The sequence below is a fragment of the Camelus bactrianus genome, chromosome 32 (genome assembly GCF_048773025.1).
Source record: "Camelus bactrianus isolate YW-2024 breed Bactrian camel chromosome 32, ASM4877302v1, whole genome shotgun sequence".
In the NCBI taxonomy this organism is placed as follows: domain Eukaryota; kingdom Metazoa; phylum Chordata; class Mammalia; order Artiodactyla; family Camelidae; genus Camelus; species Camelus bactrianus.
In genome coordinates, this window is record NC_133570.1 from 15202652 (window position 1) to 15226330 (window position 23679).

The 23679-nt window shown below is 45.9% G+C and overlaps 2 protein-coding genes across 6 annotated transcripts in view; one reads left to right on the forward strand and one right to left on the reverse strand.

Moving 5' to 3' along the window:
* On the forward strand, window positions 1-3954 carry ALKBH2 (alkB homolog 2, alpha-ketoglutarate dependent dioxygenase). 4 transcript variants are annotated; one of them, XM_074356788.1, is made up of 4 exons: window positions 1-74; window positions 635-1072; window positions 1479-1677; window positions 2669-3954. In XM_074356788.1, the coding sequence occupies exons 2-4, from the start codon at window positions 796-798 to the stop codon at window positions 2973-2975; spliced, it is 783 nt and encodes a 260-aa protein (XP_074212889.1). In that variant the 5' UTR covers window positions 1-74; window positions 635-795; the 3' UTR covers window positions 2976-3954. The 4 variants fall into 4 exon arrangements, with proteins under 4 accessions (XP_074212889.1, XP_074212891.1, XP_010961863.1 ...); XM_010963561.3 differs by lacking the exon at window positions 1-74 and adding an exon at window positions 82-218; XM_074356789.1 differs by lacking the exon at window positions 1-74 and adding an exon at window positions 95-212.
* USP30 (ubiquitin specific peptidase 30) overlaps window positions 3476-23679 on the reverse strand; it is a 27364-nt gene continuing 7160 nt past the window's right edge. The window contains exons 4-13 of one of the 2 annotated variants that reach the window (XM_074356787.1): window positions 23171-23274; window positions 19882-19980; window positions 19249-19291; window positions 18034-18128; window positions 9640-9699; window positions 9058-9144; window positions 8348-8428; window positions 8035-8254; window positions 6291-6411; window positions 3476-5553 (exon numbers count right to left, since the gene is read on the reverse strand). In XM_074356787.1, coding sequence (XP_074212888.1) covers window positions 5289-5553; window positions 6291-6411; window positions 8035-8254; window positions 8348-8428; window positions 9058-9144; window positions 9640-9699; window positions 18034-18128; window positions 19249-19291; window positions 19882-19980; window positions 23171-23274 — 1175 coding nt within the window. In that variant the 3' untranslated portion in view covers window positions 3476-5288. Of the gene's footprint in view, window positions 5554-6290; window positions 6412-8034; window positions 8255-8347; window positions 8429-9057; window positions 9145-9639; window positions 9700-18033; window positions 18129-19248; window positions 19295-19881; window positions 19981-23170; window positions 23275-23679 lie in introns of both variants that reach the window. The other variant, XM_074356786.1, reaches the window with a different exon arrangement.

The window sequence follows — 23679 nt, forward strand, 5'->3', positions numbered from 1 at the left end:
TCTTATTTTGCAAATTTGCCTGCATTTTCTCCGGTTCGCGGCTGAATCTACCCGGAAGCAGTTCTGTGGTCGGGGTAAGTGTTTTCTCTTTCCCTCCAGCCCTTTCTAGAGTGTGTCTGCAGGATTCGGAGCTTCTCGGGTGCTGAGATTTGGAAGAGAACCTTCTCCACCCCTACCATACGTGTTACAATTCTTTTCTATCAGAACTCGGCGTGCGTGTGTGTGACCACGTTTAATCGTTAATACATTTAGATTCCGAATCATATCCCTTTAAGGCTCTCAGTACTTACCTATTTAACTTACTTGTTTTAATACTTACCTATTTTAATAGGGCCGATCCGTTATCCATCCCCCCTCCTTTGCAGGGTGGAAGGGAGACACGTGCTTTTCTGGGTGACTTTGGGCAAACCCCTCCCCCTATCAGGGTGTCAGTTTCCCCATGTGTAAAGTGAGGGTGTCGACTGTAGTTTCCAAGTTTGCCAGCGGCATGCGAATTCTTTAAAAATTCTGATGTTTGGGGGTGGAGGGCAGGCCCCTGGGTTTTGCAAGCTAGTCTGCTGATTCTGATACCTATGCAGGTGGGGGTGATCTTCCCCGGGGATCCTTCCCGCTTTAACGTCCTCTTACTTTCTAGGAGAAGGTGCTAAACTTTAAAATGGAAACTTAAAAACAGGAGGAATGCCGCTGTGGGACCACTTTGCAGAGTAGGCTTCAGCAGTTGGGACGGAATCCAAGCAATCTCTCTCTCTCTCCTGCTGACCACTGGCTCCCAGGTCTTTGCTTGGTGAAAACAGGATGGACAGATTCCTGGTGAAAGGGGCTGTCAGGGGCCTTACGGGAGAGAGCGAAGGAGAGCAGACCAGAGGAGGCCCAGCAGGGGTGGGAGAAGAGGAGGGAAACAGCAGGAAAAAGCCCAGGAGAGCAGCCCCGGGGAATGGAGTCGACTCCGCACGCCCCAACTGGAGGCACATTCGAGCCGAGGGCCTGGACTGCGATTACACGGTCCTGTTTGGCAAAGAGGAAGCAGATGAGATTTTCCAAGAGTTGGAGAAAGAAGTGGAGTATTTTACAGGTAAGCAGAGGATGGCAGGGTGTGTGTGTGTGTGGAAAGCTTACTTGATAAAACTATTGGCCATGTTTAGGGAAATCTGAAGCCAGGAGCCACGTATCACTGATGAATTTGTTAATTGACTCAGCATGTATTCTGGGCACCTCTGGGCCAAGCACCTTGCTGGGTGCTTGGGATACAGAGGGATTGCCTGTCCACTGAGAGCCGTTTCTCTAGGTGTAGGACAAGAATCACTGTCCTCACGGGAACATTTTGGGGGAGCCACAATGATTTTTGAGGAGGGGGTCCTCGGTCAGGGTTCTCTACGTTTTTCCTGTTTTACTTTCTTTCATGAATACTCAGGGAACCAGTGTCGGGGGACGCTCACCTCCCTGGATTTCTAAGGAGCTGCTGTGTTTTGCCTGCACAGGTGCACTGGCCAGGGTCCAGGTGTTTGGGAAGTGGCACAACGTGCCCAGGAAGCAGGCGACTTACGGCGACATTGGGCTGACCTACACCTTTTCAGGCCTTACTCTGTCTCCGAAGCCCTGGATCCCCATCCTAGAGCGCGTCCGGGATTGCGTTTCTTTGGTGACTGGGCAGACCTTCAACTTTGTGCTTGTCAACAGGTGACCCCCTTACCATTTTTAACATTTTTCTTTAGGACGGTGGACTGAATTTTATAAATCTTCTGTCTCTTCCCAAAGAGACAGAAATACATCGTATTTTGCTCATTTGCGCAGCAAACAGTTCTTTAGTTAGGGGCACAGTAGTGGAAAAGAGCAATTGTTCTTTACAGAGCCTGGGCTGCTGACCAGGTGAAAGAGATAATTTCACCCAGTGGTAAATGTCCTGAAGAAAATTAAACAGACTGATCTAAGAATGGCTGGGAGGAAGCGGTCTGGGTTTCGGCCGTGCTTCTCAACGGCAGCACTGTTGATGCTTTGGGCTAGATAATTCTGTTGTCCTGGGGCCGACCTGTGTGTTGTAGAATGCTGGAGACATCCCTGGTCTCCACCCACCAGGTGCCAGTAGCACCTTTCCCTTTGGTTGTAGCAAAAAGAATGTCTCCAGACATCGCCTAGTGCCCCCTGGGGGCAGAATCGCCCTATTTGAGAACTCTGGGTTTAGGGGACGGTGGTTAGAGGAGGGTTCACCGAGGGAGTGACTAAACAGAAGAGTTTGTGTGAGCCACACAGGCATCTGGAGGGAGAGCAAAGGGAGCTTGGAGTGTCTGTGGTGTGGAAATCCCACTGATGGGGCCGGAAAGCAGTGACTGAGGGAAAGAGGGGAAGGGGATGAGCTCAGAAGTGGGCAGGGGCCAGACTGTGCGAGGAGTAAGGGTTTCAGTCTAGTGTAGGGAGAAGCCATCTCATTCGATAAAGGGTTGCCTGTACGAAGCAGAACTCTCACACATGTGTTTGGCTTCTCTTGCTGTGCTGTTTCACAGCGTGTGAACAGACTGGGCTTCGGGCTGGGCTCAGCCCTTGCAGAAACACGGCCAAGCCCCGTGCTCGGGGCCCCGTTTCCCGCTGTAGGAAGATAAGGACTCTGCGGGGTGGGCGGGCGAGTTTCCCCCAGGGGGCCGTTCGGTGAACTCTGCCTGGTTCCTCACCGCAGGTACAAAGACGGCTGTGACCACATCGGTGAGCACAGGGACGATGAGCGAGAACTGGCCCCTGGGAGCCCCATCGCCTCTGTTTCCTTCGGGGCATGCAGAGACTTCTTTTTCCGACACAAGGATTCCCGAGGGAAGCACCCCTGCCGGAGGCTCAGCGTGGTCAGGCTTCAACTGGCCCACGGAAGCTTACTCATGATGAACCCCCCGACCAACACCCACTGGTATCACAGTCTCCCGGTCCGCAAGAAGGTTCTGGCTCCCCGGGTCAATTTGACATTTCGGAGAATCCTGCCTGCTACCAAGTAAAAAACGTTTTTAACAGTTGGTACTTCTGTTTGCATCTTCCGTCTCTCCTCCCAAGAGGGAGCTGGCGTCTCCTTTACCACCAGGGAATTTGGGAATAATAACCCAAGTGCAGGGCTTATCCTCACAATGCAGAATTCAGAAAGAGGATGTTGGTATCAAATCGGTGAATTAGGACAGAATACCGGTTGCTTTTTTTTTCCCTAGCAAAACGATTCTTTTATTGCTATAATACACAGCAGATACAAAAGGTGCCTTTAGCAAATACATAAATCAGCAGTTGTTATGCCAGAAACTACTAGTGTAATGTACGTTTTCGCAAAAGGAAGCAACTCTGTAAATAACTTAAAACCGGAAATAAGATGACTTGGCTGCTACTTAACTGCCTAATAATTTACAAAATGAGGAAGTCAGGAGAAGAGACTTTGCATGGATATCATTCACATTTACAGCTGAGGCTCTGCCCCTGACCTGTGACCAGAGATCTGACAAGGAGACGTCCAGAGGATGAGGCACCCAGCATCTCTTTAATGGCAGATTTCAAAGAGGAGGCAGTGGCGGGACAGTGGTACCCAGAGCTACAGCTTTGCAAGGCAGCTGGAGGTCACGCAGTCGAGCACTTGTTCCCCCGGACTCACACACAACCTGCCACCAACAGATCAGAAGCTCCACGCTGCTCCTCTCACCCTGACGTTCGCGGCCTCGAGAACCTTCACAGGACAGTCTGTTGGGAGCGAGTGCTCTGGGTCCTCAGGACGAACACCGGCCGGTGGGACGGTGGTCCCCTGGGCCTCTGGCGCTTACGCCTGACCCTAAGGCACTGTCTGCAGGCGTCCGCCAGCTCGCGCCCACCAGGGACAGAGCAGTTCTTAGCCTTACCCCTAGTGACCTTTCGGATGCGTCTGATTCCAGATCTTATCTCTGAAGAGTCTGTCTAAATTTAGTATCCTTTTTTTTAAATAAAAAATCTCGCTGAAACACAGACCGCTGTGATGTCAAAATTCTTTTGGCCCTGGGCTGCATCCGTGAGACTTACCTGGAGGGGGAGGAGACGCTCAGTAGTCTTTTTGTGTGAGGCTGCCGGAACTGAATGCACTGGGAGTGTGGACCTGCGACAGAGCGACAGTACTAGGTATTAGCTGGAGTTCTATGTTTAAACGGTGTTTTTCTAAAACTTCTTTCTTGTTCTTTGTGGGAAGGCCTGGAACTCCGATGGTCGTCGAGTTTAACTCTTCACTTTACAGACGAGGAAACTGAGGTCCAGAGAGGCTGCAGCCCCGGGGCCAGGGCCCTCTGTTCTGAATCTGGCTCTCAGAGGGAGGCCAGGATTGTCTTTGTGGCCCAGCCCCTGCTGGCCCCGCCTGTAAACCTTAAGAGCTCTGCGTGGGCGGTGAATACATGGATGAGAATCACTGTCCATGGGGGATCTGTGTGTGAGAAAGGGTTTCCCACGGAGCAGAGGAGTCGTAAGCGAGACAGGAGGCCGCTGAGTTCCGGCTGTTCACATGCCCGATGGGACGCGGTACCCGCATCTCCAAGTCCGCTGTACGAAAAACAGGAGCAGCCAGAAAGCGGTTCACCGGTCACTGACCAAGCGGTGAGAGGCCCTCCTCGAGGGGCAGATTTGGAAATGAGCTTTTACTATATACGAAGAATTGAAAGGTTATAAAAAGACATACAAAAAGGAGGGAAGGCGGTAGGCTTTAGGCATCTTTAACTCTTCTTTTGCTCTCTGTTCAGTTAACTTTGGGAGGAACAGAGCTTTCCAAAAACTTGTTTCTGTGACTCTCTGACAATGTGGATTTTTCCAGAAGGCATGTGCTACAAAAGCGATTGAAAAGTGAAAGGCACTTTTTCTTCGAAATTGTTGCCTTTAATAATTTCACTAATTCAACCATTTTTACGGGCCAGCTTATTAAAAGTAAGAGATCTATGCTGAAACATCAGGGGCTCAGACAAAGTTAACTCCCCTCTGAGAACACCTAACACAGCGGGGTACAAAAAAGGGGCTTCCAGAGTCTGGTTTCTTTAATTACCTGTATCAGTTGAGTAACGAGACGCTCTATACAGAAGGACTGCCTTCCTAACAGGGCAACAGTGCCCTCCAGCGCACACCAGCGGGCAGTGTGGGGAGCCGGATCGGGTTTGAATCGGGGCCTCTGGCTCCCGTGTGAAACCTGCTCTAAGAACACACCAGGAGGCTGGAGGAGTCTAGTGGAGCTGCGTACAGTACACACACTCGCAGGCACACGCACACGCACAGACACACACAGTTTGGACAGTGCCATCAGCTCTAGCTTTGGGGCTGGCGCAGGCTCATTCTTCGGACTTGTACTCCCGCCCCTGGTGCTGCATCTTGGAGAGAACGCGCTCGTAAAACAGCAGGTATGCACTGGACGACAGGACCTCCTGCAGGCTGGCCTTGCGGACGGTGTCGTCAGAAACCCACAGCCACTGGTTGCTGGTGGACAGAGGGCTCTTGGCCGAGGGCGGGGACCGCCGGTAGGTCACGAAGTGTCCGGAGTGCATGTCTCCGTGGTGCACGACAACCGCCATCAGCTGGAAGAGGTACGTGGAGGAGCTGGACGGGAGGAACAGACGCCAGGCATTTACCAGTACGGCAGGGCGGCTTACGGGCAACAGCAAAAAAGGACAGGAATCCTAGAGGTCCGACAGGAGGGGGCTGAAACAGTGGTACATCCGTACAACGCAATACTGCTCAATACTAGGGGGAGGGTGTAGCTCAGCGGTAGAGCACATGCCCAGCAGGCACAAGGTCCGGGGTTCAACCCCCAGCACCTCCATTTAAAAATAGGTAAATAAATAAACCTAATTACCTCCCCCATTAAAAAAAGTACTGTACAGCTCGTAAAATACACACGTACGTTTACTGGCATGGTGAACTGTCCATCCTGCGAGTGTGTGTATGCTGTGGGGTACACACACACACACACACACACAACTTTGCAGAGTGGAAGGCCTTAGAGATTTCACTGGTGATCTCTAGGTGGTATCCCAAGAAATTTTAAGTTTTCTTCTTTATACTTTATTTACACATACTTTCATATACACATGTAAACACATAACACTGAAATGTTATGTACCCTTTTTTAAACTGAAGTACAGTCAGTTTACAATGTCATGTCGATTTCTGGTGTACAGCAAAATATTTCAGTCGCACATATACATACATATATTCGTTTTCTTAATTCTTTTTCATTACAGGCCATTACCAGGTATTGAGTATCGTTCCCTGTGCTAATTCCTATTTGTAAAGTGGTCAGTGAATGAAGCACGTACTCCTGGAGAGCGACTCACCTGTAGTCGGGAACGGCTGGGAGAGGGAAGGGCACCGGGCTTGGCAGGGTGGGCAAGAAAGGCGGGGAGCAGGCCCCATTCATGAAAATCTGTGTTTTGCAGCCCCCAGGCTGGTTCCGACCTGCAAGAGAAAAAGGCCCGAGGCAACTGAAATGAGCAGTGGCTTTGGGGAAACAAAGCATGGCTCCGATTAGCTTGAAGTTTTAACTCCCCAATGATGCTGCAGAGAAAAAACAGATAGTTTATTTTGTATTATGTTGATTCATAAAACTTCCTACCTTTTGGTCCCTGCCTGTTTTAACCCCGAACAGGAAAATGTACCCAGCTCCTGGTCTACGGCTCACCTGGACAGCTCTGAGAGTCTTGGAGATGCCTGGCCCTGTCTGCTAAAGACACGCATCACAGTCAAGCAGTAGCCAACTTACTGGCATTTTGCCCTAAACCCAGGCTTCTCAACCTTGACGCCATGTACATTTGGGGCTGGAGGTCGAGTGGCATCCCTGTCCAAGCACCAGGATGAGGTGCAGTAGCTCCTCCTCTCCCAGCTGTGACAACCAAAAAGGTCCTTAGCCATTGCCCAGTGTCCCCTGGGGGGCAAAACTCCCTGTTGAAAACCACGGATGGAAACATTCTCTCCTCTTTGTCAGCTCCCAAGGAACAACAGCTGTCAACAGCATTGAGACGTGTTCATGGATGTAGATAAGATAATTAAGGAGATAGTTACATCTCTTTTCCTTTCAAGGGTCAAATTTGGGGGCCTTTAAGTACTAAGTACTTCACTGTTGGCCTCTTGGACCACAATGCTCTGAACATGGGCAGACCTGCACCCGCCCCGGCAGGAGGAGGAAGCCAGAGTGAAGAGGTCCATGATTTAAAACTCTTCCCTGAGCCCTCTTCCCACCCAGGCTGTTCCTGACATTAATCTACTGATCTGTAGAGAAAGGATGACACTTGGTCACCCCATGAATGATGTCCGGCCAGGCCACACAACTGTGCACGTAAGAAAGGAGGGTGCTAGGGAGGGAAAATCCGGGGTGCGGGGAAGACTCTTGGTTTGATGGTGAGCGGTACACAGGTGGTGAGTTCAGGCCTGAAGCCTTGGAAGTCGGTGGATTCTCTTTACCTACAAAGAACTCAACACACTACATACGCACCTTTACAAGATCACCCAACACTCCCCTCGAGTGCCAGTTCCCACATCTGCTGTTTGCCCCTGGACCAGTCACTCAGCCTCTGGGAGCCTCGATTTTATCTTCAGTGAGACTGAGGGTGATAACAGCTACCTGGCTTCAGTGGGACCCAATTCAGTAACCCCAAGGGAGGACCGTAATGAGATCAGATAAGTGAGCAATTCAGTAAAGAAGTATCAACCCAAACGAGATGTTCGGGGGTCCTCAGCCAGGACACTGGCCCCCCACGTTTCTGTATAAATAAGCTGACTGTGTTGCGGGGGAGAAAAGAGAAGAAATGCACTGGAGGGAGGTAAGCCAAATACTGTTTAGTCAGAAGACCAGAAAGCAATCTTCGACTTTCCGGCCAATACTTTGCCACCTGTTTTAAAAATCAGACATCTCACTACGACATCATTTTAACTCTTTTACCAAACTTTCCCTTGCCCACCCCGACCCCGCTGTTCTCAAGAACGGAAGCCACCATGGGACAAGCCCTGCCCTGGTGGCACAGGGGACCCAGAAGCTTCCCTGCTCTGCTGCAGATCTTGGCCGTGTCAACCCCTCAGGCGCACCTGGTCTGGGGGCCGCCGGCCCGTCCTGCAGGTCCAGCGAGGGCCCCGCGTTGTCGCGTGGCTGGGGGCTGCGGGGACCCGGCTTGTGTCCGAGGAGGCGGTATTTGTAGATGTCCATCATCAGGAACTCGTTGAACTGCACGTGCTCGTGCCGCTTCAGGGGCGCGCCGTGGCTGGACCAGCTCAGCCGCTGGAGGTGGATGCACAGGCACTGGGGGAGCTGCGGGAAGGAGAGAGGCCGGGAGGAGCCGCATGTCGGCAGCGGGACAGGGACCTTGGGGGCCAAGCCAGCCGGCCTGAGGCAAGGGCTCACCTTCCCTAGTTTCAGCTGTTTGACAAAAGTGGTCCTTTGGTGTTCCACCTTCTCCCCGCTCAATGTCCCTTGCGCTTCAATCTGAAATAGAGGAAACCTCTCTGTGTAGGATTTCTGGAGCCAGGAGCTCCAGGGGGAGCTGCAGGTCAGGCTGGTGTCCCATTGCACTCACCTGGCCCTGACTCCTCCCTGTGGGAAGAACTCCGCTGCCCAACTGTGTGCCAGCTGTGTTCACTGTTTTAGTCATTAACAGGGACAGTGGAGGCAAAAGATAAAGGAAGAGGCCCCACTGAAACTCTGAACTATCATGTCATCTACTTTGCTCTGGGTCTTCAAAAACTGTGCTCTGCAGTTCCTCTTAATTCAGAGGATGAAATTCCATTGCCTGGGGGAGTCAGGCAGGTCATTGCGCTAAGGCAGGTGTGAGACAGGTGGGCGTGGAGGGGACCGGAGAATACTGGAGTGGGCATGTCCCACCACAAAGTGCAGCATTCTGATTTGTTCTTTAAACATTTCATGGATGAAACAAAACTCATCTGGGGGACTTAGTCCGTGGGCCACCAATTTCCTAACCAAGTTAGGCAGAAATGGCTGTGGCTGAAGAGAGCCTCTGGGTAGTGTCACAAGAGCCCAGGGCCAAGCGCGTGGGAGGCGCAGTGCTGGGACACACGGGCCAGCTCGGGAGGTGGCATCTGGGGTTAAAGCCATACCTTCGTACAGTTGTCACAGACGACGTCCCGCACTGATTCTGACGAGATGAAGTGGTGAAGGCAGTGGTCCAGGGTCAGTGGATGACCCTACAGCACAAGAAGAACATTCAGGATTACAGTTCTGGGAGAAGTACTCTGAAACTGCTAACAGGGAGAACTGCAGAGCTCCATTCTACCTGGGTAGGCAGTAAAGCTTCACCGACACGAGTGGGTGCTTCCTGAACAACACGAAGCTCAGAGCAACCGAGATTTGCTATTATGAGTGGATGTTCAAGGCTTTGAGGACCTAACACTGCAGAAAATTATGGGCTTCCACACTCTTTAGATATGTCTGAACTTGAGTTAATGTGTGTATGTGTGTGTGTGCTCAAAAAAGCCAAAATTTCTGCAGCCAGGAAGAAACCGGCCACCTTTTTCTCCCCTCAAACCAAGCCATGCTTCCACAGATTAAAACTAGGACAGGTTCAACCAGCCAAGTGTCTGAGTAACGTGTACTACTGAGCTACGCAAAATGTCTCAAAGCCCTTTCCGATTCAAATGTCTCCAAAACAGACCCCAGATCAAGCACAGATCAGTACGTACCCATGTGGCAGCTGGAATACTTAGTGAAAGGCTATCAAAGGTATCAAATCGAACGGGACTCTGAAACACATATTGCAGAAAATCCAGAAAGGACTTAGGTTCAATTCAAAGCGTTACAGGTGGGAAGACACATGCCTACAAAACAGTTTAATATTTAGATGCCCCATATTAACACACTAAAACATAAAGTACTTACCTAGAAGCAAATTCTACTAAAAACAACTTTGTAAACATAAGAAGCACAGTAATACTAAAGGACAGCTTGGAAACATTGTACAGTAACATACATGCCTCAGCAGTTTGGGGATTTTATCCTAAGGAAATAACCGTGGATAACATAACTACCAGGATGTTCATCACAGCATCATTCATCATGGCAAAACGTGAGTGGGTACAACTTCTAGGGAACAATTAGATAAATTGTATCATGTCCATGTGGAATGGAATACTATATTAAAAATGGTGTAGAAGAATACATGATTATATGGAAAGAAGTGCATGTTATGTTATTAATTGCAAAACAAAATGATAAAATAAGGTGAAGAGTTCCTGCTCTTGATGATGGCAGAGTAGCCTGGCCAGACTAACTCTCCTTGAGATGATCGTTGTAAGATGTGGCCCAGATCAAAACACTCTCAACGACTGGAGGGCTAAAGAGCAGGGAGAAACTGAAAAGAAGTCAGCTCTTGGAAAGATAGGAACTCTGTGCGTGAGATTTCCACTGTGTGGCTTTTTTGCCTGAGGGTATGCCCCCCCCACCCCCCCCCCAATCCATGCAGTTCAGTGTTGGGTGGGACAAAGCAGCAGTCTTACAAGGTTGAGGGATCAGAAGGCAGTTCAGGGCTGGTACAGAGGCTTGAGGAAATTCCAGAAAGAGAGGAGCTAAGAGAGGATAAGCCCTAAAGTCTATGTATAAACCCCACCCAACTCCATGGCTGAGCCCTGAACCACACAGACACAGAGGAGATGCCAGGGAATCTGGCCAAAAGCGGCAGCTGGAGGCTGAAAACACTGAGCAGAGATTCTGCGGCCCAGGGCTGGGGAGATGGAGTTCGGAGTTTGGGCTCACCCAAGTCAACTGCCTGCTAGAACAGAATTCATTATTTCTCAGAGAAACATACCAGAATCCAGAGTCTTTACTACAATGTCAATATGCAATAAAAAAAAAAAATGACTAGACGTACAATACAAAGAAGGAAGTGTGACCCGGGGCGCAGGGAAGAGGAGATGGTGACCTGGATGGTGAAATCCGCACAAGGACCTTTAAAGGAGGATTATAATGTGTTCAGGGATGTAAAGGAAGAGCTATTTAGATCTGGGGGAGGACTAACGGAGAATGTCAGCAGAGAAATGGAAATTATGAAGAACCAAATGCAAATTATACAACTAAAAGGAACAACAACTAAAAGGAAGAATTCACTAGGCAAACAAATTCAAGATGGAAAAGAGAGTTAAACTTGAAGATAGGTCAAGAGAAATGATCTAAATTGAAGGACATGGAGGAAAAACACTGAAGGAAAAAGAACCAAGCCTCAGTGACCTGTGGGACAATATCAAATGGACTAACAAGTGAAGAACGGGGCATACATTAAAAAAAAAAAATTAGCAGCCAAAAAATACACAAACTCAGTGAAAAACATAAATGTACAGACTTAAATTCAGCAAATTCCAAGCAAATACAAAGAAAACTGTAGCTATGCACCGCACGTACAAACTACTGAAACCCCAAAACAGAGAAAATCTTGTAAGCAGCCAGAGAAAGTAATGACACTTTACATACAGAAGAAAGAATGCTTAGCATTAGAAACACTGGAGGCCAGAAGACAACAGAACAGTGTCTTTAAAGAGATGGATTTAAAATAAACCAAACCTAAACAGCAACACTGTCAACCCAAAATTCTATATGCAGCTGAACTATTCTCCAAAAAAAAAAAAAAAAAGGGCAAAACAGGAACATTTTCATATAAATGGTATCTAAGTGAATTTGTTAATAGACCTGCAAGATACTAAAGGAATATTTCTAGACTGAAGGAAAAAAACATCAAATGGACTTAGAGCTACAGGAAGCACCGAGGTATACTGAAAGTGGTAAATATAAAAATTTTTTCTTTTGAACACATGTAGCTGTTTAAAGCTAAAACTATGACAGTGTTGTGGGGTTTATATACGAGAAAAGCGAGCAGAAAGGATAGGGTACCAGAACCATACTTTTGTAAGGTTCCTTTATTTTACACAAAGGAATATGATATTAACTCAAAACAGACTGTGATAAGTTAAAATTGCAATAAAATGAAGTTTATCCCAGAAACACAAAGCTAGTTTAACATTAGAAATGTCAATCACATTAGAAAAATCAATCACTGTAATTCACCACATTAACAGAATAAAAGAAAAATTTTATTCTGATCATCTGATCATTTTTATGCCCGATCATCTCAATATATGCAGAGAAAGCATGACAAAATCCAATCATTATTCATGACAAAAACTCTCACAAAGTAGGAATAGAAGAGAATTTTCTCAGTGTGATAAAATGGGTATATGAAAACTCAAAGCTAATATTGTACCTAATTATGCAACACCAAATATTTGCTTCTTAAGATTTGAAACAAGGCAAGGATGCCTAGCACCACTCCTACTGAACTTTGTACCGGAGATCTTAGCCAGGGTAATAAAACAAGAAAAAGAAATAAAAGGCACAAAGATTGGCAAGGAAGAAATGAAACTGTCTCTATTTACAAACAACATGATTATTTACACACATATTCTAAGGAATCTACAACAAAACTTCTAGAACTAGTAAATTTTTGCATTATCTCAAGATACAGGGTCAATATACAATTATATTTCTATATACTAGTGGCAAATAGCTGGAGAATGATGTTTAAATTCCACTTAAAACAGAAAAATAAGAGAGATAAATGGGCAACTTACAGATTAAAAGATATTGAAGACAAATGAATTGTAATGGATGGACCACATATATTTTTAAAAACTTTTTAAATTGCAGTATAATTTACAATGTTGTGTTAGTTTCAGGTGTACAGCAAATGATTCAGTTTTCAGATTCTTTTCCATTATGGGTTTTTACAAGATATTGAATATAGTTCCCTGTGCTGTACTGCAAGCCCTTGTTGTTTATCTATTTTTTATATAGTACCGTGTATATGTTAATCCCAGACTCCTAATTTATTCCTCCCCCCAGCCCTCACTTTCGCCTTTGATAACCATAAATTTGTTTTCTATGTCCGAGTCTATTTCTGTTTTGTAAATAAGTTCATTTGTATCATTTTTTTAGATTCCACATGTAAGTGATATCATATGATATTTGTCCCTCTCTATCTGACTTACTTCACTTTATAATCTCTAGGTCCATCCATGTTGCTGCAAATGGCAGTTTCATTCCTTTTTATGGCTGAGTAATATTCCATCGCATATATGTATATGACAACTTCTTTATCCATTCATTTGTTGATGGGACATTTAGGTTGCTTCAATGTCTTGGCTGTTGTGGATAGTGCTGCTGTGAACATTGGGGTGCACGTATCTTTTCAAATTAGAGTTTTCTCTGGATGTATGCCCAGGGGTGGGGTTGCAGGATCATATGGTAACTCTATTTTTAGTTTTTTAAGGAATCTCCTTACTGTTCTCCATAGGGATTACACCAATTTACCTCCCCACCAACAGTGTAGGAGGGTTCCTTTTTCTCCACACCCTCTCCAGCACTTATTATTTGTACACTTTTTAATGATGACCATTCTACCTTTTAATGATATCTCTTTGTAGTTTTGATTTGCTTTTCTCTAATAATTAGAGCTACTGAACATCTTTACATGAGCCTATTGGCCATCTGTATGTTTTCTTTGGAGAAATGTCTATTTAGGGTCTTCTGTCCACTTTTTGATTGGGTTGTTTGTTTTTTTGATATTAAGCTGTATGGGTTGTTTGTATATTTTTGGAAATTAATCCTTTGTTGGTAGCATTGCTTGCAAATATTTTCTCTCAGGCCATAGGTTGTCTTTTCACTTTGTTTAGGGTTTCCTTTGCTGTGCAAAAGCTTTAAAGTTTAACTAGGTCCCATTTGTTTATTTTTGTTTTTATTTCCATTACTCTAGGAGAAAGATCCAAAAAAACACCACTGCAACTTATATCAGAGTGTTCTGCCTATGTTTTCCTCTAGGAGTTTTATAGTATCTGGTCTTACATTTAGGACTTTAATCCATTTTGAGTTCATTTTTGTATATGGTGTTAGAGAATGTTCTAATTTCATTCTTTCACATGTAGCTGTCTGGCTTTCCCAGCACCACTCATTGAAGAGACTGTCTTTTCCCTATTGTACTTTCTGGCCTCCTTTGTTGTAGATTAATTAATCCTAAGAACACAGGTTTATTTCTGGGCTCTCTATCCTGTTCCATTGATCTTTATGTGTTTTTGTGCCAGTACCATACTGGTTTTTGTTTGTTTGTTTGTTTTTGGATTTTTTTTTAAAAATGGAAGTACTGAGGATTGAACCCAGGACTTTGTGTATGCCGAACATGCACTCCACCACTGAGCTATTACCCTCCCTGCCCCGTGCCATACTGTTTTGATTACTGTAGTTTTGCAGTGTAATCTGGAATCCAGGAGCATGATTCCTCCAGCTCTGTTCTTTCTCAAGATTGTTTTGGCTATCTGGGGTCTTTTGTGTTTCCATACAAATTTTAAATTCTTTTGTTTTCATTCTGTGAAAAATGCCATTGGTAATTTGATAGGGATTGCACTGAATCTATAGATTGTCTTGGATAGCACGATCATTTTAACAATAGTGATTCTTCCAATACAGAAAAACAGTGTATCTTTTCATCTGTTTGTGTCATCTTCAATTTCTTTCACCAGTGTCATAGTTTTCAGAGTAGAGGTTTTTTGCCTCCTTAGGTAGATCTATCCCTAAGTATTTTATTGTCATGTATGGACCATATTTAAAAAAAAAAAAAGATTCAACATCATTAGTCATCAGGGTAATGCCAATTAAAACCACAATGAGATACCATTTTACACACTACAGGATGGCTAAAAATAAAAAGTCAGATAATACTTATTGGTGAGGATGTAGAAAAGTTGGAAACCTCATTCACTGCTGGCAGGAATGGAAAATGGAAAATAGTCTGGCTGCTTCTAAGAGGGTTAAACACAGAGTCACCATCTGAGCTAGCAATTCTACTCCTAGGGAGATACTCAAGAGGAATGAAAACATGTTTACACAAAAACTTGAGCATAAATGTTTGTAGTAGTGTTATACATAATAACCAAAAAGGGGAAACAACTCAAATGTACATCAACTGATGAATGGATAAGCAAAATGTGATGTATCCATACAATGAAATAGTATTTGGTAATGAACAGGAAGGAAGTGTTGACATAGACTACAACCTGGAGGAACCCTGAAAACACTATGCTGAGAGAAAGAAGCTAGTCTCAAAGCACCATGTAGTATATGATTACATTTATATGAAATGTCTAGAAGAGGCAAATATTTAGAAATAGAAAGTAGATTAGTGGCCTCTAGACACAGCCCTACCCACTAGAGGTCCGGGACCAAGCTTCACCCAGCAGTGGGCAGGCACTGGCTCCTCCTGCCAGGAAACCTGCATAAGCCTCTAGTCCAGCCTCATCCACCAGGGGCAGATACTAGAAATAAGAAAACAATAATTCCAAAGCCTGTGGAAGGAATCCACAAGCACATAGAAAGACAGACGATATAAGGTGGCAAAGGAGTATCTCCCAGGCCAAGGCACAAGAGAAAATCCCAGAAGAAGTAAGTGATGAGGAGATAGGTGATTTATCTGAGAAAGAGTTTAAAGTAACAATGGCCAAAATGTTCAGAGAACCCAAGAGGTGTATAGATGCACAGAGTGAAGTTTTGGAAAGAGTTGGAAAATACAAAGAATACCCAAACAGAGCTGAAGAATAAAATCACTGAAATGAACAATACACTAGAAGGAACCAACAATAGACTAAATGAGGCAGAAGAATGGATCAGTAAGCTAGAAGACAGATTAGTGGAAATCACTACTTCAGAACAGAAAAAAGAATAGAAAGAAACGAGGATAATTTAAAGGAACTCTGCAACAACATAAAGCACACTAATATTTGCATTATAGGGGTCTTAGAAAGAGAAGAGAGAGAGAAAGGACCTGAGAAAATTTTTGAAGAGATAATAATCGAAAACTTCCCCAACTTGGGAAAGGAAACAGTCACCCAAGTCCTGGAAGTGCAGAGTACCACACAGAATTAACCCAAAGAGGAACATACCAAGGCACATAGTTAACAAATTGACAACAATTAAGGATAAGGAGAAAATATTAAAATTAGAAGAGAAAAGCAACGAATAACATACAAGGGAACTCCCAAAAGGTTATCAGCTGATTTTTCAGCAGAAACTCTACAGCCCAGAAGGGAGTGGCACGATATATTTAAAGTGATGCAAGGGGGAAACTGACAACCAAGAATATTCTATCCAGCAAGGCTCTCGTTCAGACTTGATGGAGAAATCAAAAGCTTCACAGATGAACAAAAGCTAAAAGATTTCAGCACCACCAAACCACCTTTACAACAAATGTTAAAGGAACTTCTCTAGTCATCAAACCATAAGAAAAGAGAACAAAAAGAAGAGAGAAAATAAAGAGACTTACAAAAGATTGCTTTGGCTGTTCAGCGTCGTGGTTCCTTATAAATTTTGGAATTGTTTGTTCTAGTTCTGTGAGGAATGTTGTGAGTATTTTGATGGGGGTTGCATTGGATCTGTGGATTGCTTTGGGGCAGTGTGGACATTTTGATGGTGTTGATTCTTCCAATCCAAGAGCACAAGAAATCTTTCCATTTCTTTGTGTCATTTTGGTTTTCAGAGTATAGGTAACCTCCTTGGTTTAGTTTATTTCTAGGTATTTTGTTGTTTTTGACGTAATGGAAATGTCTCTGCCAGTTATAAAATTCTGGTTTTTGAAGAGAAAAAAAAAAGTGAATGAAGGGCCACAAATGGAAAAATAGCTTTCTTTTTTATGAGTGAGTTGTATTCCATTTTATGTGTGTGTGTGTGTGTGTGTGTATATATATATATATATATATACTGCATCTCCATTATCTATTCAACTATTGATGTGCACTTAGGATGCTTCCATATATTGGCAATTTATAAATAATGTTGCTGTTAATAGCAGGGTGTATGTATCTTTTTGAGTTAATTCTTATTTTGTGGTTGGCTTTATTCCTTTGATAACTATGTAAGTTTAAAAAGCTAAAGCTCTAAATGTTCTTAGAAACAAAGAACAGTACATATATGTAAATTTAAAAATATATGTGCAGTTAAAAAAAATGACCTATCAAGCCATGAAAGACATAGAAGAAACTTAAAAAGACATTATTACTAAATGAAAGAAGCCAGTCTGAAAAGGCTACAAACTGTACTACTCCAACCAAATGACATTCTGAAAAAGGCAAAGCTACAGAAACAATAAAAAGATCGTGGTTTCCAGGAGTTTGGGAGAGGGAGGGAGGGAGGGATGAATAGATGGCGCACAAGGGATTTTTAAAGCAATATAATTATTCTGTGTGATACTGTAGTGGTGGCTACATGCCATTATGCATTTGTCAAAACCCACAGTATGTACAACATCAAGAGTGAACCCTAATGCAAACTATGGACTTTGGTTGATAATAATGTGCCTGTGTTGGTTCATCGATTGTACCAAATATGCCACAGTGATGAGGGATGTTGAGGGTAGGGGAGTATCTATGTGTGAGTGGGGAGGGCTATGTGGGAACTCTGTATTTTCTGCTCGGTTCTACTGTGAACCTGAAACTGCTCTAAAAGAATAAAATCTATTTAAAAAAAAAAAAGTAGATTAGCAGCTGCCAGGGGCTGACAGTGTGGGGGAAATGGGGATGGACTGCTAATGGGTACAGAGTTGAGTTTTTGGTGGGGAGGGTGATGAAAAATAGTCTAAAACTGACTGAGGTGCCATTTGAACAATCCTCTATTTTTGCATCAAGGTAGAGAATTTCCATAACAAAAAATTATTTTAAAAAAATCTCAAAAGCCAAGGTGGGGGGTGGGGGTGGGGGAACCATGCACAGAAAACAAAACTGGAAAAAAAAAACAAACCAAAAAACCCAGCCCTAGAATCTGCTGCATTCACCATGGGTACAGACCCCACCTTAGGATGCAAGACCCTGCCAGTCCCCGTCTGCTGCTCTTGCTGCAAAAGATACCGTTTGCGGATTAACTGGAATGTCAGCGCTGACCAAAGCAAGGCAGTCAGTCTACTAAGCGTACAGAGCCCAGAAAAATCACAAACCCCAAACACCAATCTTCACGAAACCTCGCCAGAAAATATCAAGTATCGCTATTATACGTACCTGGTGTTCACAGTGCTTGCAGACCATGTTACTAGTAAGTCTTCCGTGAAAAGGGTGCTGAGACTTCCAGTGATTAGATGTGGGATGAGGAGCGCCTGGAACACAGAACACCTTTTGACACGCCACCTCTAGCCCTTTGGCCCCAACCTCAAAATCCACCCTCCTTTTGAGTATGTGGCAGAAACGCCCTCTTAAGAAAAAAAAAAAGTTCCTGAAAAGGAAATTGAAAGACCTCTCCTCATTGACTTCCATCAAAAAGACAACCCGTTCCCGTCACAGGAGAATTTGCACAGGTCTTTACATGTGGTTTCTGTATAATGGGTAAAGCCACATTTTAAAAAGGAAATTTGTTTGATGACGTCTTTCTACCAACATTTGCTTCAAATGTCTGAGACGTCACAAGATATACACCATAGGTGAACATTCCATGAAGGGAGATAAACTTCTGAAATCATTAGAATAAGCAAGTTCAGAAAAACTAGGCTTTTGGGGGATAGGGTGGGTGTGAGTGGAATAAACATGGCAGCGTGTATGCTGGTGAGAACCACGAGCTGCAGGTCAGGCCTGCCCAGGCTGGGTCCTGGCTTTGCTTCTCATGAGCCACTTGACCTGGAAAATCCCTTCATCTCTGTAAGCCTCAGTTCACTGGAAATGAGGAGAACTGTGACCCCATTATCCCTCACACCATCAACTTCACAGAGCTGTTGTGAGGCTTAAATGAGATATTTCAGGGCCTGGCACATGGTATGGGCCCAAAAGATAATCGTTCTTATCACTACTGGCGCCCAAAGGAACTGACATGTCATTTTTTTTTTAAGTCTTAAGAAAACAGTGTCTTTCTAAGGAGGATGGGGATCATTTGCAGTGACAGTGGCCAAAGTGGAAATGCTGAGAACGTGGCAGTTTCAGCCTCAGGAAGTTCCTCATAGGACCGATTCAAGAAAGAAAAGAGAAAACCCTTGTTGCAGGGAGAAGTAAGTCCGTTTCAGAGGAAGCTGAGCAGGGGGCCGGGGTGTTGATCGAACAATTCAAGATGTTCACCAGGGGAATAGTTTAAAGCTGTTGCCAAAACACAAACTCCTTTCAAGTCCACACACTTCAAGTCAGAATAGATGGCACCAGGAGAAACGTAATTTTTTAAAAACATAAAGCAGATGACTGTCATATCTGAAAAGTACACATCTCATGGGTTAGAGTTCAATGGAAAGTGACTACCTCTGGTGCGGCAGGTTATCTGTCTGGGAGTAATTTCAGGTTGCTGCTGTAGAGAAAGAAAAAGAAACAGACTGAAACCCCGACTGCCGTCCCCCTGATCACCCTCACCCCACTCCTAACCAGTTTCTCACCAGTTTCTATGCCAACTGCACCACTCAGAATCAACTTTAAACCAAGCTTCCTGAAAGTCGCCTTAATTACGCTCTCTGGTTCATTAGTGTACCTATTTCATCACCAGATCTAATCGAAACACATTTCCTCTCTGGAATACTTTCCCCCTTTACTAGTTAACTTTTATCAACTCCCTAACACTTACAAAGTGCCCGGAAAATGAGATTCCCTTGGCATTCCTATGGTTCCTCATTCCTTTGTATTCAACAGGGGAAAAAATACATTTTTTCCTCCCAAGGCCAAGACAGATTGCAGCAACGAATCATTTTAAAGGGACTTGATTCCCACCCCCTCCACCGAAGTCACCAACCGCCAAGGGGTAAGTTTCAGGCACCCATTACTGGTTTTTATTGAATCTTACTTTTGAGTTTATAAAGTTGTACAAAAATTACACCAGCGTTCCTGATACCTATTAAACATGCATACACCACCTTACATGCATCGAAGATGTTAATGGTTTACCTCCAGGGAGTGCACGTCAAACAAATGTGTGACCCGGGGCTGGCGGTCCCGTTCATCCTCCAGTGACGAGGTGATGACATGGAACAGTTCGTGAGCGTCCTGTCAAAGGGCAGAGCAGGCTTCAGACAGGCCCGAGGAGCCTGGGGCAGCATCAGAACCCCCCCCCCACACCCCCATGTGGATGACCAGGAAGACCCCTAGGGTTAATGTGGACAGGATTTGCCTTCACCTGCTCGGGGCCCCAGTGCATTAAATGGACACAGTTACATCCTAGACATTTTTGCAAGGAAAGACCCTTGACTGAGAGGCCCAAGGGGAGAGAGAAGGAAAGAAAGCTGGGGGGCTTGGGGGGCAGCCTTCACGCCAGATCTGAGCCATCTCAGGGCCTGTTTTAGCTTTACTGGGGTGGCCTAACTCCCTCTCCCCTCGATGACTTTTCTTTTTTTTAATCGCCTCCTCCTCATCCTTCAAGGTCCTCCTGAGGGGGAACCTCCCTCACCAGCCCTCCCTGTCAGCAATAGTCCTGCAGGCTCTGCCTCCAATTCACCCCCAGTTCTGAGGTCTCTCCATCTCCCCTGCTGCAGTCGCAGCCAGCCGGCCCAGGCCTGGGTGCCTGCAGCAGCCTCCCCGCAGTCCTCTCTGTTTCTGTCCTGCTCCCCTGCAGTGCCCCCTGTACACAGCAACCACCACTGTCTACACGTAAGTCAGATCAAAGCAGCCCCCTGTTCAGAGCTCCTCAGGGCTCCCCACCGCACACAGAGCAGAAGCCCAGCTCCTGCCCTCAGCCTCCCAGGCCCCGCACAACCTGCCCCCTGAACCTCCTCTCCTCCTCTGCTCTCCCCGCCCGGGCCTGAGCCCTGTGGGCCTCTCTGACATTCTCCAAATGCTGCGTCCCTGCAGCTGCTCAAAGCTTTCGCCCTGGCTCGCTCCACTGTCCGGAACCCTCCGCCCCTGGACCTCCCTCCTTTCGGGCTTCAGGTCTCAGCTGAAACCTCAGGTCTCCAGAGAAGCCGTCCCCATTTAGAGGAACCCCCGCATCGCGCTCTCTCATCCCCCACCCTCAGTCCTCCTGACACCTCATCAGCTCACCACGCTTATTTTCTCCTCAGCACATCTTGAAATTACCTGCTGGCTGGAGCCCCCCGACCCTCATAGGACAGGCGCTCCGGGGGCATAGGAACCCTGCAAGTCATGTTGGCTGCTACGGCCGAACACCCTCCACTGGCCCTTCGTGGGGCAGGCATTCAACAAACATTTTCTGCACATACAAATGAATCCCCTCCAAGACTATGACTGGCAGTTAGCAAGAGTGAAGGAGACTCAAAGATAAATAAGGCAAGGCTCTGCCCTCGGGGGCAGCGGCAGACATGGCAGCCCAGCTGTCATCCACGAGCCCCGGACATGGAGCCTGAGGGAGGACCAGCTCTTCCTGACAGCCAAGGCATCCGGGCTGGCCCTTGAAGCCTGGGCAGTTGTTCTCCAGGGAGAAAAATCCCAAGACAGGATGGAGACAGATCCAAAACCTCTTCAGTCACCATCAGCCCTGTAAGTACCTGACCTTGAGAAAAGGATCAGGATCACAGAAGAGGGCGGAGCTAAAGAGCACGCACCCTACCGCCAGACTGGCTCTGCCACTCAAACAGCCGTGTGACTGTGGGCCAGTCACCTCACGTCTCTGAACCAGTGTTCTCACCCGTGAAATGGGGGAGACTAACAGTAACTCCATGCAGGGCTGTTGGGAGGATTCAATCAGATAATTCACATACTTGGCCCAGAGCATCCCCAGCTCTGGCTTTAGACACCGAGAGTGGACGTGTGCTGCTGATTGACTAGATCGTGAATAGTGAAGAAGTGGACAAGGCCCCGTGCTTGTCCAGACGCTCTGGATGACTCCAAAGAGGAAAAGAACCACAGGCACACGTGCTTTCTCTTTCCCACGCACACTCCAGCGCTACGTGGCTCAGTGACAGCGATGGGCCAAAGACGCTGGAAATAGTCCCCAGCAGAAACTAGGACTTAAGTGTGTCCTTGACAGAAGAGCAGGACTTTGAGAAGGTATCTGACGTCCTCAGGGACTAAATCTCAGTCACTCTCTCAGTTTAGAGAAACATAAACTGTAGCTAAAAAATTCCAGTTGCCAGAGGAGGAGTTACTTAAAAAAGTAACTTCTAAATGGAAAAACATTTCAACATATAGTGGATTAATGCAGAAGCATTGTGAGGAAGTAGAGATACTGGCGGCATCAGGGTCAAAAAGTAACACGTGTAAAACACGGCTTCAGATCAAAGTGGACACAGAGAGCATCTTTAAAGATAAGGAGAGCGAGGAAGCCTTCCCACCTCGCTTTGCAGAGTTTTAAAATGCCTCTCGCTTCAGCCCCACAGTTTTGGGAGCCCAAAGGCTCTGGTCCAGGGGCCGGATGGTGGAGGCAGAAGCAGCCCTTACCAACCCGGAAATGGTGGGGGGAGGATGTACCCCCAGAAGTGAACATCACCGGGAGCTAAAGTTTTGGTCCCTAGAACTTTACTCTCTCAGCCTCAGCCTCGTCCTCTGGGGAAGGGGAGAAGGGTGGCCAGAGTCAAGAAAGACAATAAGGCTGTAGTTGTGGAAAAGGGGGGTGGGAGTAGCTGGAGGAAGGCCGTGGGGCTGCATGAGGCAGCTGATCAAGGTTTGGGGCCACTTAAAGAAGGTATGGTCTAAAAAAGGATCTCACATGAACCTCTGAGCCTCTAAGGTGAAGCCACCTGCCTCTCTCAAAGGACCCAGATGTCCCCATCATCCGCTGAAATGCAAAGTCACTCCAGAATTAAAAAGCTTTCGGCCCTTTGGCAACTGTATGTTTACACCCTATCCTGCAAACCTTCCATCAGGAGAGGAGGAATGAAGTTCATGGCCTGGTCCCAGGACACCAGGGCTGTCTGAAACGGCACAGACATGTCCACGCAGGCCAGGCAACTGCAATAACTCATGTTGACTCTTCTGGCCACAGCATTACAGCTGTTCTCTTTCTCTTTTAAATAATTTTTATTTCCTGTTTTCCCCCATTGTCTTTAATTAAACCTTTTAAGCACATTTCTTTTTTGGGGGGGTAGTTAATTAGGTTTATTTATTTATTCTAATGGAGGTACTGGGGATTAAGGATGTCGTGCACGCTAAGAACCAGCCCTAGCACAGAGCTGTACCCTCCTCGGCCAATGGAGCTGTTGCCTAGCCAGCATGGCGAGCTCAGGCCCCAGCTCATCAGAGGGAAGGATTCTCCAAGTAAACCTGTCTCGAATGTTGTGTTCACCTGTTCTTCAAATGAGGAGATCTGCCATCTGTACATTCTTAAGACGTCCAACAAGCAGCTCGCATCCAAGACCTCATCATCAGTAACTTCTTGGCAGGATAAAGCTGGAAACAAAGAAGGCAGCATGGTCACTATGTGAACCAGCAGAACAGCTGACCAGAACACCCTCACAGCATGTCAAAGCTGGTTCAACGTCTAAGGACTGTAAAATGCACCTTGGAATTATGTATCTTTCATTGTTCTTCCCCGCAGCCTTACCCCATGCTTAGTATGCTATCAGACACTCTGCGTTTGTTGAATGAATGTAATGTTTCACGAGGCTGCAGTGTTTAAACAAAGTAATTGACCTTCAGATATCTGAATTACTATCATCAATAATTTATTGTTGTAAGATTCATACTGAATAAAATGATTTTCACTCGCAACTCTGAGGGACGAGAGGGCCCTTAAACATTCATCTGGTCCGACGCCACACTCGCTGCCTAACCACCCGCCACGGGGCTCTTTCC

What these genes read in the sequence shown, in the direction of transcription:
- ALKBH2 (XM_074356788.1), top strand. Translation starts at nt 796, where the DNA reads ATGGACAGATTCCTGGTGAAAGGGGCTGTCAGGGGCCTTACGGGAGAG. An exon ending in AGAAGTGGAGTATTTTACAG is followed by an intron (nt 1,073 to 1,478) that starts GTAAGCAGAGGA and finishes TTGCCTGCACAG; the next exon opens with GTGCACTGGCCAGGGTCCAG. An exon ending in AACTTTGTGCTTGTCAACAG is followed by an intron (nt 1,678 to 2,668) that starts GTGACCCCCTTA and finishes TCCTCACCGCAG; the next exon opens with GTACAAAGACGGCTGTGACC.